Source organism: Balaenoptera ricei, chromosome 12 (assembly GCF_028023285.1).
Source record: "Balaenoptera ricei isolate mBalRic1 chromosome 12, mBalRic1.hap2, whole genome shotgun sequence".
In the NCBI taxonomy this organism is placed as follows: domain Eukaryota; kingdom Metazoa; phylum Chordata; class Mammalia; order Artiodactyla; family Balaenopteridae; genus Balaenoptera; species Balaenoptera ricei.
In genome coordinates this window covers 15,290,234-15,303,853 of record NC_082650.1, presented here as the reverse complement: position 1 = coordinate 15,303,853, position 13,620 = coordinate 15,290,234, and the positions used below count along the sequence as shown (strand labels likewise).

Genomic DNA, 13,620 nt, shown 5'->3' with positions numbered 1-13,620 from the left:
CCTATATACATAATGTATATTTACAGGAAGTTGACCTTTGAACTTAATCTGTATGTTGAACTTTTTCTGTAGTTTCTATACAAATATTGGATTATTAGCTACTCATGAATTGAATAAAGTTGTTAATTTTTCTAGTGTTCTAGTTAATAATCAGCAAATACAGGAGAGGAGAGTAAGAGTTGGGCTCTTAGATAACTTTATGTAAGTAATTGCTTCAGAAAAAAAGTGGACTTTTTATTTAGGGAAAACAAGTGATAAGTGGTAGTTTCAAGGGTGAAGAGTTGCCAGTTTTAAGTGAAATTGTCTGAAGGCTTTGTATCGAGAGAATGAATCCGGGGGATAGAGTGTTGGTTTTAAATTCTGTTTTAATCACTATAGTTATTATTGTGCTTTCAAGGGGTTGTATTAACATCTGTGAATTATTTTCAAACATATTTGAAAATGCTTTGTATGCACAAGATGCCCAGCTATGACTCTAAATTTTATTGGCAAATCTCATGTGACCTGCCTTTCTGGAGAAGTAAGCATTAGACATGCAAGTTCAGCCTGCTATATGGGCAACGTGTATTTGTTTTTGAGAAATCTCAAACTGTTTTTATGAGAGCATTAACTCTCTCAGGGAAACGACTCTACCACCAACTGCCCCATGGGAGAAGATGTGCGGGGACACCTGCGTCCTGCTGTTTGGAGGAGAAAGGGCTGCTGGTGAGAAATCGGGGTAACTGACAGCCTTGGACTGAGTAGTGGAAAACAGAGAACAGCTGCCTTCCTCTCCATCGCTGACATTGATGCAAGCAATTCTGAAGGTGTCTCCAAAACTCTGGAAAAGAAAACCTTGGTTGGGCTTCCCTGGTGGTACAGTGGTTAAGAATTCGCCTGCCAATACAGGGGACATGGGTTCAAGCCCTGGTCCGGGAAGATCCCACATGCCACGGAGCAACTGAGCTCGCGTGCAACAACTACTGAAGCCCATGCTCCGCAACAAGAGAAGCCACCACAATGAGGAGCCCGCACACAGCAACGAAGACCCAATGCAGCCAAAAATAAATAAATGAACTTATTTTTTAAAAAATCTTGTAATAACTTATAATGGAAAAGAATCTAAAAAGGTATATATATACATATCTGAATCACTTTGCTGTACATCTGAAACTAACATATCACAACATTGTAAATCAACTATATTTCAATAAAAATTAAAAAAAAACAAAACAAAGCTGAATGCATGATCTGATGAAGAAATTTTTTAAAAAAAGAATGAAGCATCTTAAAAAAAATAACAAAGAGTAATTCCACAGTCTCTGAGTAAGATGGAAATGATTCTTTGGTCAGTCTAAAAATCAAAGATACTTAATGTGTGTGTTTGTGTGAATCTACAAAGCAGCCCGTTATCCTTAATACCTCCTTATCATGGTGCTGTTTCAGGAAGAATAGGGAGTGCTAGAACATGCACATTTCTTTTTTTTTTTTTTTTAATTTATTTTAAATTTACTTTATTTTTGGCTGCATTGGGTCTTCATTGCTGCGTGCGGGCTTTCTCTAGTTGCAGCGAGCAGGGGCTACTCTTTGTTGTGGTGTGCGGGCTTCTGATTTCCGTGGTTTCTCCTGTTGCCGAGCAGGGCTCTAGGTGCACGGGCTTCAGTAGTTGTGGCATGTGGGCTCTAGAGCCCAGGCTCAGTAGTTGTGGTGCATGGGCTTAGTTGCTCCGCGGCACGTGGGATCTTCCCGGACCAGGGCTCGAACCCATGTCCCCTGCATTGGCAAGCATATTCTTAACCACTGCGCCACCACGGAAGCCCACATGCACATTTCTTAAAGTAAGATTTTGCAATTAAAAAGTAAGAATCTGAGCATTTCACACTGAAAAATAAACACAAAGCAAGCAATTGCTAATCTAATCAGACATTGGCACTGTCTTCCTCAAAATGCGGGTATACACTGCCAGCTTGAAATCTTTGACCTTGCAATCTCTTCTGAAAATTGAAAGGCTAGTGTGATGTGAAAAGCTTTAAGAATTTCCCAAGAACTGAATAAATATAATCTCACAGAATGGGGAATTTTGCAAGTATTTGTACTACTTAATGGTACATTTTCATATGTGCTGAGGTTACTCATTCTCAAATAGGTTTTAACAGCGTTTTTTGCTCTTAACATCCCAGGTGAGGTCTAAACACCACTTTTCACTGACATCCCTGAGAAGAAGAGAGAACACATTCCAAGCTTCCCACAGAAGGGGAGTGAAACGTTGGCCAGTGGTTGGCCAGGGCGGAATCTGTCTTCCATGTACCAGCTCTGAAGCCTTGAAGGCCTGACTTAACCTCTCCGGGCCTACTTTCCCCCACTCCATTGGTAAAATGAGAACAATAGGACCAGCATCGCAGTATTGCTGTAAGGACGAAATGGGATTATACACACAAAGTGCATTCACAATGTCTGGTACTGAGTAAGTACTCAAATGTTTCCTAAATATTTAAGTCAAAATGGGTGAAATGCTTAAAACTTCGGAAAACCAACCATTTTCCAAATATACTGCTTCTTAAGGGATAGATTCCAGAGAAGGTGGCCATTCTGTACTCCTTTCAAATAAAAATGATAAATTCAGAAAAATTTTATGCTGGATAACTAACCTATGGTTCCCAAGGAGCCATTTTACTACATGCAATTAATTAGGCACAAACATCCTGGTGCTGAACTATTGTTTACATCAATTCTCTACTAGATTGTCCTAAATCTGGGTATGGGATATTTATCTGGTATCTAGTGGCAATATTCCAAAAGTTTCTTCATTTTTAATGAGCTTCTGTTTGTGAAAACTAAGGCGCCTAGTTGTCGGTTGAAACTGGGATAATTTTTCTTTCAGCCCCACTACCTTCCTGCTTACGTCCCAGATAATTCAGCTAACATTTTAATTTAGTTCAAATATATATTGACTGCCTGCTATGTTCATATGACAAGTATTATATTCAAGAGTATGAAGGGACAGAATGCAAGCCACTTAGGCAGTTATTATTGAAAGCCCTTATCAATGGAGAAATACTGACAGCAAACGAGCAGATCCATGTCATCCTGTTTCAGCGGTGGCGTGAGGGAGAGGTGGCCTGGACCGCCAGCATCAGGCCCTTAAGGACAGGCACATTTCCAGTAACAGTCTCAATTCCCCAGATTCCCCGGGGAAGGAGGGCAGTCGGTGTTGCCCACGGCATCGCCTGATATCACTTGTTCCGGGTGATAGGAGAGCGTGGGGCCGCCGGGCCACCTCATCCGTGGTCTGACTGTATTAACCTCTTGGTTCCCAGCTCCTGCCACGTGAGGTGTCCTAATATGGTCAGACTCCGGAGGAGCCCAGGAGCGCTTGCCTTTCTCCTGCTAATGGGGAGGAAGCAAACACTCTGAAGGCAAGCAAACGGGGATCTGGGTTCGCTTCTGGGCCAGCTGAAAGTGGGCTGCAGCAGAAGTCCTGCCTCGGGTCATCAATCATTTAATAAACCCCCAGGGAATCCGATCTCCTCGGGGGGCTTTCTGCCCTCCCCTCTTTCTCGCCCTCCCCTCCCCTTCGGGGAGGCAGCGCTGGGTGGTGGTCCCCCAGCTCCTGTCCCCGTACAGGAACGGGAGGCGTCCTGGGGGTCGCGTGGGCTGCTCGCCTGGCCCTTGGCTCGAGGCTCCGGCCGCTCCTCGGGTCCTAGCAGCCCAGCAGGAGATGCTGCAAGGCGTGTCTGGGGCTGTGCTCATGTGATGAAGCGAGGGGAAAACAAGGGGGAGGAGGAGGAGGCGAAGAGGTGGCTTTTTTTTTTTTTCTTTTAAGGAGTTTGCAGCGAGCGCGTCTCCTTCATTCGCTGTCTGGGCGGGTTCGGAGGAGGACGACGGGAGAGGAAGGCGCCCCTGGGACCTCGCGGGCGCACGGCTCCTGGCTCTTCTCCGCGTCCCTGCTATTTGGGGAAGGCGTAACCCGGCTGCTGGGCGCGGGAGAACCGCAGACAAGCCATGGGCGCCGGGAGCTCCACCGAACAGAGGAGCCCGGAGCAGCCGGAGGCGGGGAGCGCGACGCCGGCCGAGCCCGAGCCCGAGCCCAGCGGCGGAGGCTCTGCGGCGGAGGCGGCGCCCGGATCGTCGGCGGACGCGACCATCGCCCCTGCGGACCCCACCACCAAGGTACCGGCGCGCCGGGCCACCTGCCCCGGGGAGGCGGAGGGTGGGGTGTGTGTGTGTGTGTGTGTGTGTGTGTGTGTGTGTGTGTGTGTGTGTGTGTTGGGGGGCGTCCCTTGATCTCCGCCTGCGATAACTTCCCGGCCGGTCCAGCCCATCTGCAAACTCGGGAGCATAAATCCCTCTTTCTAGGCTTTTCAGGGTCTTTAGCGCCGGGGCGGGACCACAGCAGCGGCGAGCGCGGCGGGGGGCTTGCATCTTTGTAGTGGGTCTCCAGGGGTGGCGACTGCGCCATCCGCAGTAATAAAATCCGCCGGCTGCCCGCCGCTAACTGAGCCTTTCTCCACGCTCTTCCGGTGGGAGCGACCCAGCCCGGTACCGGCGAGCTGCTTGCGGGAGTCCGCGGAGGACTGACCCCCGAGCCGAGAGTGTCGAGCCCCCGCCCTCCTACCTCCCCCAGCGGAAAGTCCGCTGTTGGGTTCCCCGCAGCGCACTGTCCGTGATACCAGCTGTGTCTGGAGCGACCCGGGTTTGGTACCCAGTCCTCCTGCGGCAGCGGCTCGAGCAGACACCGCCTTCCTGATGCAGAGAAAGCCTGGGGTGTAGCTCGCTCGGAGCCAGAGAAAATCTGAGCCGACGCTGCATTTCCAGAAGGAATGACAGGTTTCGCAAACACGGCGGCGTCCTCCTTTTCGCTCAGTTCATTGCACTCAGTTGGATAAACAAATACTGGAGGAGTAGTTAGAAGTTCTCAAAGGATGCGGTCAGAGGCGTAAGCCAGCATTCCCTCTACTCTGGTCTCTGGAGGCAGTGCTGAACCTCCTAGACATTTTGCATTTTATAGTCTCAGTCTTCAAGGCTGAAATATTTGTTCTTGGCGACTACAGTCGCCAAGATTGTGACTTGTTCAGATCGTTGTCTTTTAGATCTATTTTCCAGCATGTATGTTCGTTAGCCAGGCTTCACCCAACCCTTTTTGTGATATTTTTATAGAAGATGTGGATAACCATATTTAATACTTAAAAGGAAAAAAAGAAAACCCCTTGTGTCAAATTTGAGGATATACAGAGTACATGAGGACCTTTAGGAGTTATCTCAGGAAGTATAGATGTTTACAGTGCGGGGGGGAAAAAAACAACAACCCTGAAATCTAGGTAAAAATCACACAATTATATGACCTAATCGCCTTGACCTTTTCGCTGTCCTAGTTTAGTTTGAGCTGAGAGACTGCCGTTAACTAGATTACCTCTAGTCGTTAACATAACTACTTGTAAAACCCACGATCCCTAGAGCTGTAGATGCTCACAAGTACCAACTGTGCCTGGAATGTCTAGATTTTCTAAGAGATGCCTAAGAAATGTACTATATCCTTTTGAGATCTCAGTTAGGTTTTAATATTTACTGTACATCACTTTTTGATGCCAACTACTGTCAAAATGGCTGTATAACCAGTATTTAGAGTCCGGTAATAATGAAAGTAATTTTAAGGTGTAGTTGCTAAAAGCTTGCAGCTGGGGAACATTTTTTTCCTTGGCTTTTACCAGTCCTTCAGGTCTTATCAACAGTTCACACTGAGATATGGTACTTATTCCCTTCTCAATAACTTCAGTGCGTTCATTTAAAATATTCCTTCCTTTCTGTTCTCTTTATCTTTCTTCCATAACCTTATCCTCCCTTTTTCTTAGTCACCACCATCTTGAAACAGCCAGATGACCTCCTTTAAAAAATTACCTAAGTGACATCCAGAATATCATTGAACTTTTTGGCATACGGCCCAGTTATCAATTTGGAGACAAATCAATAAACTTGCATGTATCCTTAGAAAATGTGTAGTTTTTCATTTCAACTAGCAAAATTTATTACTCAGGTTTTGAAGACCTAAGTCTTTTCAAAAGGATGGTCTAATTAAGAATGATTCAGCACATAGCTTTTGCCTCCCCTCTTTGCCCTGTTCAGCCCCAGTTCTTGACCTCTGAGTAATCTCATCTGCCATTCTGGGTTCCCATAGCACCATGGACTCTTCTTTCCAGCAGTTTCCATATTTGTGGGTTTAGTGACTTGTGTTCTTCTGGCTGTTCTGAATGCTCCACAAGGGCAGGGACCATATCTGGTTTGGCTCATAACAGGTGTTGCCCCATGTGTGACGTGTGTGGCTGGCCGGTAGGATGATGCTGGCTCCCTGAGTTTGATTGGAGACTGTCAAGTTGGGGAATACCTTGGCCCATCTACTTGTTCTTTGACTTTCCCATCATCATGATCTGTGTCACTTATCAGACAGTGACTAAGTCAAAGTGAGTCTGGTTATTCACAGACCAGGTGAATATCTAGCAAAAAACTAAGATTTGGGGACTCTGATTTCTGCTTCTTTAGAATGGCTTGTTACCGTTGCAGTTTCAAATTGCCTTTAATCTCAAATAAACAAATGCATTATAAGTGCAAGTGGCTCAGATGAGACCACTTCATACATTGGATTAGTGATGAATTACATCTTGAGCTTTTTTGATTGGGTCTGTGGACATTTGGGGAGGTTTAGACTAGTGCTTCCCTCCTCCCCCAGTAGAATGCTGATCATTAATTAAAGGCTGTTAGCAGATTTTTTTTCCCCATTGGTAAAACTTGATTACTGAAGCCTCAGGTTTAGATGCACTGAGACAAGTCCTGGTTTTATCTGTGATGTATTTTAATGGAAATGGAAGGAGTCTTATCTTCCAGTCAATCTTTGTATGTTAATTCTGAGGGGAAATGGCTTGATCAGTTATTTTCCAGGTTTAATTTTGAGTTTGCCATTTTGGCCACTGCAGGGTGCAGGAAGATTAGACCACCTGAACACAGGTGGTAAACAAAGCCTCATGGTATTTCTCAATCATCTGCTTTTAAACATTTGAAGTCATCTGCTTTTAAAAGATGAAAAGCCTGTTTTCACTCAGGTAGCAGTGTAGGGTGGGGTGGCCAGTGACAAACTTCCATATCTCTGGCAAATCTTGATTTCTGGAGCCAAGCTTCAGGCTAAATCTGGACCATCACAATCCTCTAAATTAGCCCTTCTGTCTTTTCTGTTCAGTGACTCAGAGCTAGAAATGGAACAGTTCTCAGTTGCAACAGTGTGAGGCCTAGGTCCCCGGCAGGTGGGGAGACTGGGACCCTTGTCAGTCTTTCAAGCTGTGGTTCCATTTGGTTACAAGAGCTGTGACTCAAATAGATGTATTCAAATAGAAGAATCCACTGTCCCAATTAATAAAGTTAAGGACGCCCTTACCTTTTGTGCATTAAAACAGACAGTTGGGGCTTCCCTGGTGGCGTAGTCGTTGAGAATCTGCCTGCCAGTGCAGGGGACACGGGTTCGAGCCCTGGTCTGGGAAGATCCCACATGCCGCGGAGCAACTAGGCCCGTGAGCCACAACTACTGAGCCTGCGCGTCTGGAGCCTGTGCTCCGCAACGAGAGGCCACGACAGTGAGAGGCCTGCGCACCGCGATGAAGAGTGGCCCCCGCTCGCCGCAACTAGAGAAAGCCCTCGCACAGAAACGAAGACCCAACACAGCCATAAATAAATAAAATAAAATTTAAAATTAAAAAAAATACAGACAATTGGTTTGGCCAGCTGCATTTCATAATTCCTCTCCCAGCACAAGGTATGTGCGGTTTCCCACTTACCCTGTGTTTACAAAATGGGAATGGAGATGGCTGTAATGTGATTGTCACCAGTTTTACACTAGGAGGGCCAGAATTTAAGATGATTTCGAGAGAATTATATGTTAACAGAGTGGGGTTTTTTGTGTGGCTACCTGTATTCATGTGCATTTCCCTCAGATTATAAGAGGTACTACTTTCTGATTAGAACACAGTCTAGAAATTGGAGCTGTGGGTGTGAAGATGGTCGTTTAGGATACCGATAGCCTGTGGGGACTGCAGTGCCTTCCCTTTAATCCACTATAGCCTTTTAAGCTCTTAGATTTGTGAGGTCAGTGAAGATTTCCACTTAAAATACTTCCCTTGATGAGGAACAGGCCCCAAATGTGCATCGTCTTTGAATTCGCTGTGCTTTGACTAATCTCTGTGCCGGGATAGCTTTAAACTACATTAAAAGGATGATTCCAGCTTGGTATCTTACAGGATAATAAATAAAATGTTTTGTTTTAAAAGGTACAAAGGGGACTTCCCTGGTGGTCCAGTGGTTAAGAATCCACCTTCCAATGCAGGGGACGCGAGTTCGATCCCTGGTTGGAGAACTAAGATCCCACATGCCGCAGGGCAACCAAGCCCACGCACGCACTGCAACTACTGAGCCCGCGTGCTCTGGAGCCCGTGTGCCACAACTAGAGAGAAGCCCTCGCGCCACAACAAAGAGCCCACGCGCCGCAACTAAGACCCTACACAGCCAAATAAATAAATAAATGTTTTTTAAAAAATGAAAGAAAAATAAAATAAAAGGTACTAAGGAATGGTTTCTTTTTCTTTACCAGTTTTAACACCTATTCAGTGTTACAGGAATACCAATGAAAAGAAAATCCAGCTAAATGGTGCTTGTCCTTGGCCTCTATAATTTTTAATGCTGTAGTCATTCATGAAATGAGAAATTAGAATTTACAGCACTTAGCGTTGTGAGAAAAATATATCAGTACTTTTATCACATGAAAAATATAAAACTAAAAATCCTTGAAGCCAATTCTTAGTTCTCTTATAACCTAAAAAAGTATAGTTTAGAAGAAGTTTCATTTTAAAATAATAGAAAAATATGGAAAAAGCTGGGTTTGGGAGGGAGATGCATTATATCTTGTAAATAGGCAAGCTTTCTTTCTTTTTTAAAAAATTTATTTACATTTATTTTTGGCTGCATTGGGTCTTCGTTGCTGCATGCAGGCTTTCTTTAGCTGCGGCGAGCGGGGGCTACTCTTCCTTGTGGTGGGCGTGCTTCTCATTGTGGTGGCTTCTCTTGTTGCAGAGCATGGGCTCTAGGCGCGCGGGCTTCAGTAGTTGTGGCATGCAGGCTCAGTAGTTGTGGCTCACGGGCTCTAGAGTGCAGGCTCCGTAGTTGTGGCGCTCGGGCTTAGTTGCTCCGCGGCATGTGGGATCTTGCCGGACCAGGGCTCGAACCGGTATCCCCTGCATTGGCAGGTGGATTCTTAACCACTGTGCCACCAGGGAAGCCCAGCAAGCTTATTTTCAATAAATTATTTAAAAATCTATAATTATCATTATTTGTCTTGTCTGTTTAGATTTTGGGCTATTTTCCTGCAAGTTAGCACCTTATTAGAGAATGGGTTGGGTTTTATACCTATGTTCTTACTTGTTAGTACATCTAATAAAAGGATTAAGGTGAAGATATTAATCTGTAATAATTTTGATTATATATACATTTTTATTTCTTACCGTGAATAATTAAGTTTACTTAATTTAAATCTGACTGTAGACCTGACATCATCATTCTTGAATAATAAAGGCTTTATAAAAAGATGATCAAAAGTACTTGCTTACTCTTTTTTTTTTTTAATTTTTATTTCTTTATATTTATTTTTGGCTGTGTCGGGTCTTCGTTTCTGTGCGAGGGCTTTCTCTAGTTGCGGCGAGCGGGGGCCACTCTTCATCGCGGTGCGCGGGCCTCTCACTATCGCGGCCTCTCGTTGCGGAGCACAGGCTCCAGACGCGCAGGCTCAGTAGTTGTGGCTCAGGGGCCCAGTTGCTCCGCGGCATGTGGGATCTTCCCAGACCAGGGCTCGAACCCGTGTTCCCTGCATTGGCGGGCAGATTCTCAACCGCTGCGCCACCAGGGAAGCCCAGTACTTGCTTACTCTTATTAAAATGATTCTTTTTTTTTAAGTGGTAGGTTTCTGCTTTTAAGATTTATTTATTTATTTTTATTGATTGATTGATTGGTTGCTATGTTGGGTCTTCGTTTCTGTGCGAGGGCTTTCTCTAGTTGTGGCAAGCGGGGGCCACTCTTCATCGCGGTGCGCGGGCCTCTCACTATCGTGGCCTCTTTTGTTGCGAAGCACAGGCTCCAGATGCGCAGGCTCAGTAGTTGTGGCTCACGGGCCTAATTGCTCCGTGGCATGTGGGATCTTCCCAGACCAGGGCTCGAACCCGTGTCCCCTGCATTAGCAGGCAGATTCTCAACCACTGCACCACCAGGGAAGCCCTTAAAATGATTTTTATTTAAAGTCATAGCGAACAGGATTCATTTAATGTTTCTTTTTCTAAAAATGTTAATGGTTGAGATCCTTAATTTGTAGAGTATGGTAAAAAGGGAAAGCCTCGTGTTCCTCCCCACCCGTAAAGTACTCACTGTTAACAATAGTTTGAAATCAATGTTGGTTGTTTCTAGCATATTCTTTTAAAAGCTTTATGCATGTGCAAGTATATAAATAAGAATAGCTCTATCTTTTGCTTTCAACAAATAAGATCATAACACATATATTCTGCAACTTTAGAGTTTGGATATCTTTTCATATCAGGACATAAAGATCTACCCTCATTCTTATTGGCTACATAAATTTCTCATTTATGGATTGAAGTACCGTAATGATTTAACCAATCCCCTGTGTTTATATTTAGATTTTCCTAGTCTTTTGTTATATTAAATTGACACAGGGAATATCCTAGTTCAGACATCTTTGTATGTGTGTGAATGTATCTCTAGGATATATTTCTGGAAGTGGGATTGCTGGATCACAGGATTTACATGCATTTAAAATTTTGATAGTCCTTGCTAAATTTACTTTCCAAAGAGATTCATCCACTTTGCATCCCTACTCTGTGGAGAGCAGCACTCACTTTCCCTTGCCTCAGTGGATAGAAGATTTTTGTAGTATTTGCCAATCTGTACCTCAGTTGGCACCTCAGTTTCCTCGATGCATTTTTAATTATGAAGTTGGGTGCCCTGTCAGGTATATTGACCATACGCTTTTTTTCTGTGCACCACTCCATCAGGAACTGGACTGGCTTTCAGAGCATTAAAGGGTATAGTTTATTTTATTGCTAGTTAACTTTAAAAGACTTTTTCCCTCCAGAAATTAATCAAAATTGGGAAAAAGCAAGTTTAGAGTAAAAAGGGGGCTGAGGTATTGTTCCCTTTCCTTCCCAAATTAGTAAACTGTCTTTAATTTTATTTACTTGGATTGACTTTGCAATGACCTACTTCTTTAGCTATCAGTTTAAAAATTTCTCCTCTGGGAACAATCTAAAATCATCCAGTTGCCAGAAATTTCTTCATACATCTGATCCATGAAATGTTGGAATCAGGGATTGCGGGCAGCAGAAATCCACCTCCTGGGAAAACAGTAGTCCCCTCCCCTGGGCGCTGTTCTCATTTCTCATAACAAATGACAGCCTGGCTCTGTTAACTGGAATAAATGTGTTTTCCCAGGAAAATGTAGGTGTTCAAAGCACTGGAAACTACAGGGTCTTTCCCGGACACTGTTAGGCTTCTCTTAATACAAGTATTCATTCAAGTTCAAAGGTTTTCATCTTCCCTACAGTTTCTTCATGATGTTATGTAAATGAGATAAGCCAAATTTTAAGAAGGGGAGATTACTATAAATCATTGGCAGATCTTCTGTTCATCATATGCAGACATTGCAAATTGTGGAGTTTGGAGAGATTAAATTTTCTGTGGTTCCCAAACCTGGTTGTGCAGTTGAGTCACCTGGGGAGCTTTTTAAAGACACCACTGGTCCCCCTTCTAGATTATTCAATCAGAATCCCAGGCCACCCCAGCGTCTGAGATTCTGTAGCCTTAATGCTCATCAGGGATCCTAATTGGCCTAGTTAGGCCACCATTGCCTGGAGGAAGCAGTTTGGGGTGTAGACCTGGGCGAGGCATTCAGAGGTAACAGCAGCACAGACTGATGGACATTGGTGCTTGTGTGGGTGGAGGGAGGGTTTCAGATGATGCTAGAAGAATTAGGTGTTTCCCCTCCCCACAACAGAGGAGAAAATAAAGGGAAACATTTCTCCTACATAATTTCCCTCCTTTATTCTACTTTTTTTTTTTAATTTATTTTTTTTATTTTTGGCTGCACTGGGTCTTCGTTGCTGTGCACAGGCTTTCTCTAGTTGCGGCGAGCGGCGGCTACTCTTTGTTGTGGTGCGCGGGCTTCTCATTGCGGTGGCTTCTCTTGTTGCGGAGCACGGGCTCTAGGTGCGAGGGCTTCAGTAGCTGTGGCTCACGGGCTCAGTAGATGTGGCGCATGGGCTTAGTTGCTCCGCGGCATGTGGGATCTTCCCGGACCAGGACTCGAACCCATGTCCCCTGCATTGGCAGGCGGATTCTTAACCACTGCGCCACCAGAGAAGTCCCTATTCCACTGTCTTGAAACCAAGTGTGCTACTAGTAGAGGCTTTTTCTGAATGGAATGTGCTCTTCAGGGTAAATAGGTGTGGAATCAAATGCTCTCATCGTTTCTGAGCCAGGAGCTACTTGTCAAAGTTCACTTTTCGTTCCCACCGGACTGCCTCTTAATCCTCATCCCTCATTTATCAATTTAAAACGTCACTTGTGTTGGGTAAGTAGACAGTAGCTGATGGCTTAGTTTATGGCCTTTGGCTGGTCTGAAAATCCCTGAAGAAGTCTTAACACCTAGCCAAGTAGCTGAAGATCAGAAGAGGGGGCTGTCTAAAAAAAATTTTTTTTTAATAAATTTATTTATTTATTCATTTATTTAATTTTTTTGGCTGCATTGGGTCTTTGCTGCTGCACGCGGGCTTTCTCTAGTTGCGGCGAGTGGGGGCTACTCTTCGTTGCGGTGCGCAGGCTTCTCATTGCGGTGGCTTCTCTTGTTGTGGAGCACAGGCTCTAGGCGCGCGGGCTTCAGTAGTTGTGGCTCGTGGGCTCTAGAGTGCAGACTCAGTAGTTGTGGTGCATGGGCTTAGTTGCTCCGCGGCATGTGGGATCTTCCCGGACCAGGGCTCGAACCCGTGTCCCCTGCATTGGCAGGCGGATTCTTAACCACCGTGCCACCAGGGAAGCCCAAATTTTTTTTTAATTAAACAAACAAACAAAAAGTGTAAGAGGGCTGTCTGGCTTTCCCCACCACTTGATTTCATTAACATTTCTTTACTGGCACCTGTACTCCGGGAACTGGGGATGGAAGAAGAGAGAAATCCCAGAGCTCAGGTGCTAAAAAAAAGGTGAAAGTGCACCCATTCCACTAAAATGGATTATTTTCTGTCTAGAGGGAGAAATTTAATTCGTTTTCCATACTGGTTACCTGTTGTTCCAGTACTATTGACTAAATAGTCCCTCCGGTTAAAACTCGAGTTTCCATATGCATATATGTTTATTGATGTCTTTTTACTTTAAAAATTTTTCCTACTCTTTATTTGTACACATAGTTAAAAGCATTAAGAGAGTGGCTAAGAATGTAATCGATTTTAATGACAGACCCATGGTTTAAAATACCTTTATATTCTACATCTCTGGGCTCACCCCCGTCTCGTGGCTATCGTAAGTTTATGCACACATAAATATAAAAAAGTGGGG

The 13,620-nt window shown here is 44.5% G+C and overlaps 1 protein-coding gene across 1 annotated transcript in view; it reads left to right on the top strand.

Moving 5' to 3' along the window:
* Positions 1-3,815: 3,815 nt before the first annotated feature.
* AKAP12 (A-kinase anchoring protein 12) overlaps positions 3,816-13,620 on the top strand; it is a 100,747-nt gene continuing 90,942 nt past the window's right edge. Inside the window, exon 1 of the mRNA XM_059940984.1 lies at positions 3,816-4,149. Coding sequence (XP_059796967.1) covers positions 3,982-4,149 — 168 coding nt within the window. The 5' untranslated portion in view covers positions 3,816-3,981. The remainder of the gene's footprint in view (positions 4,150-13,620) is intronic.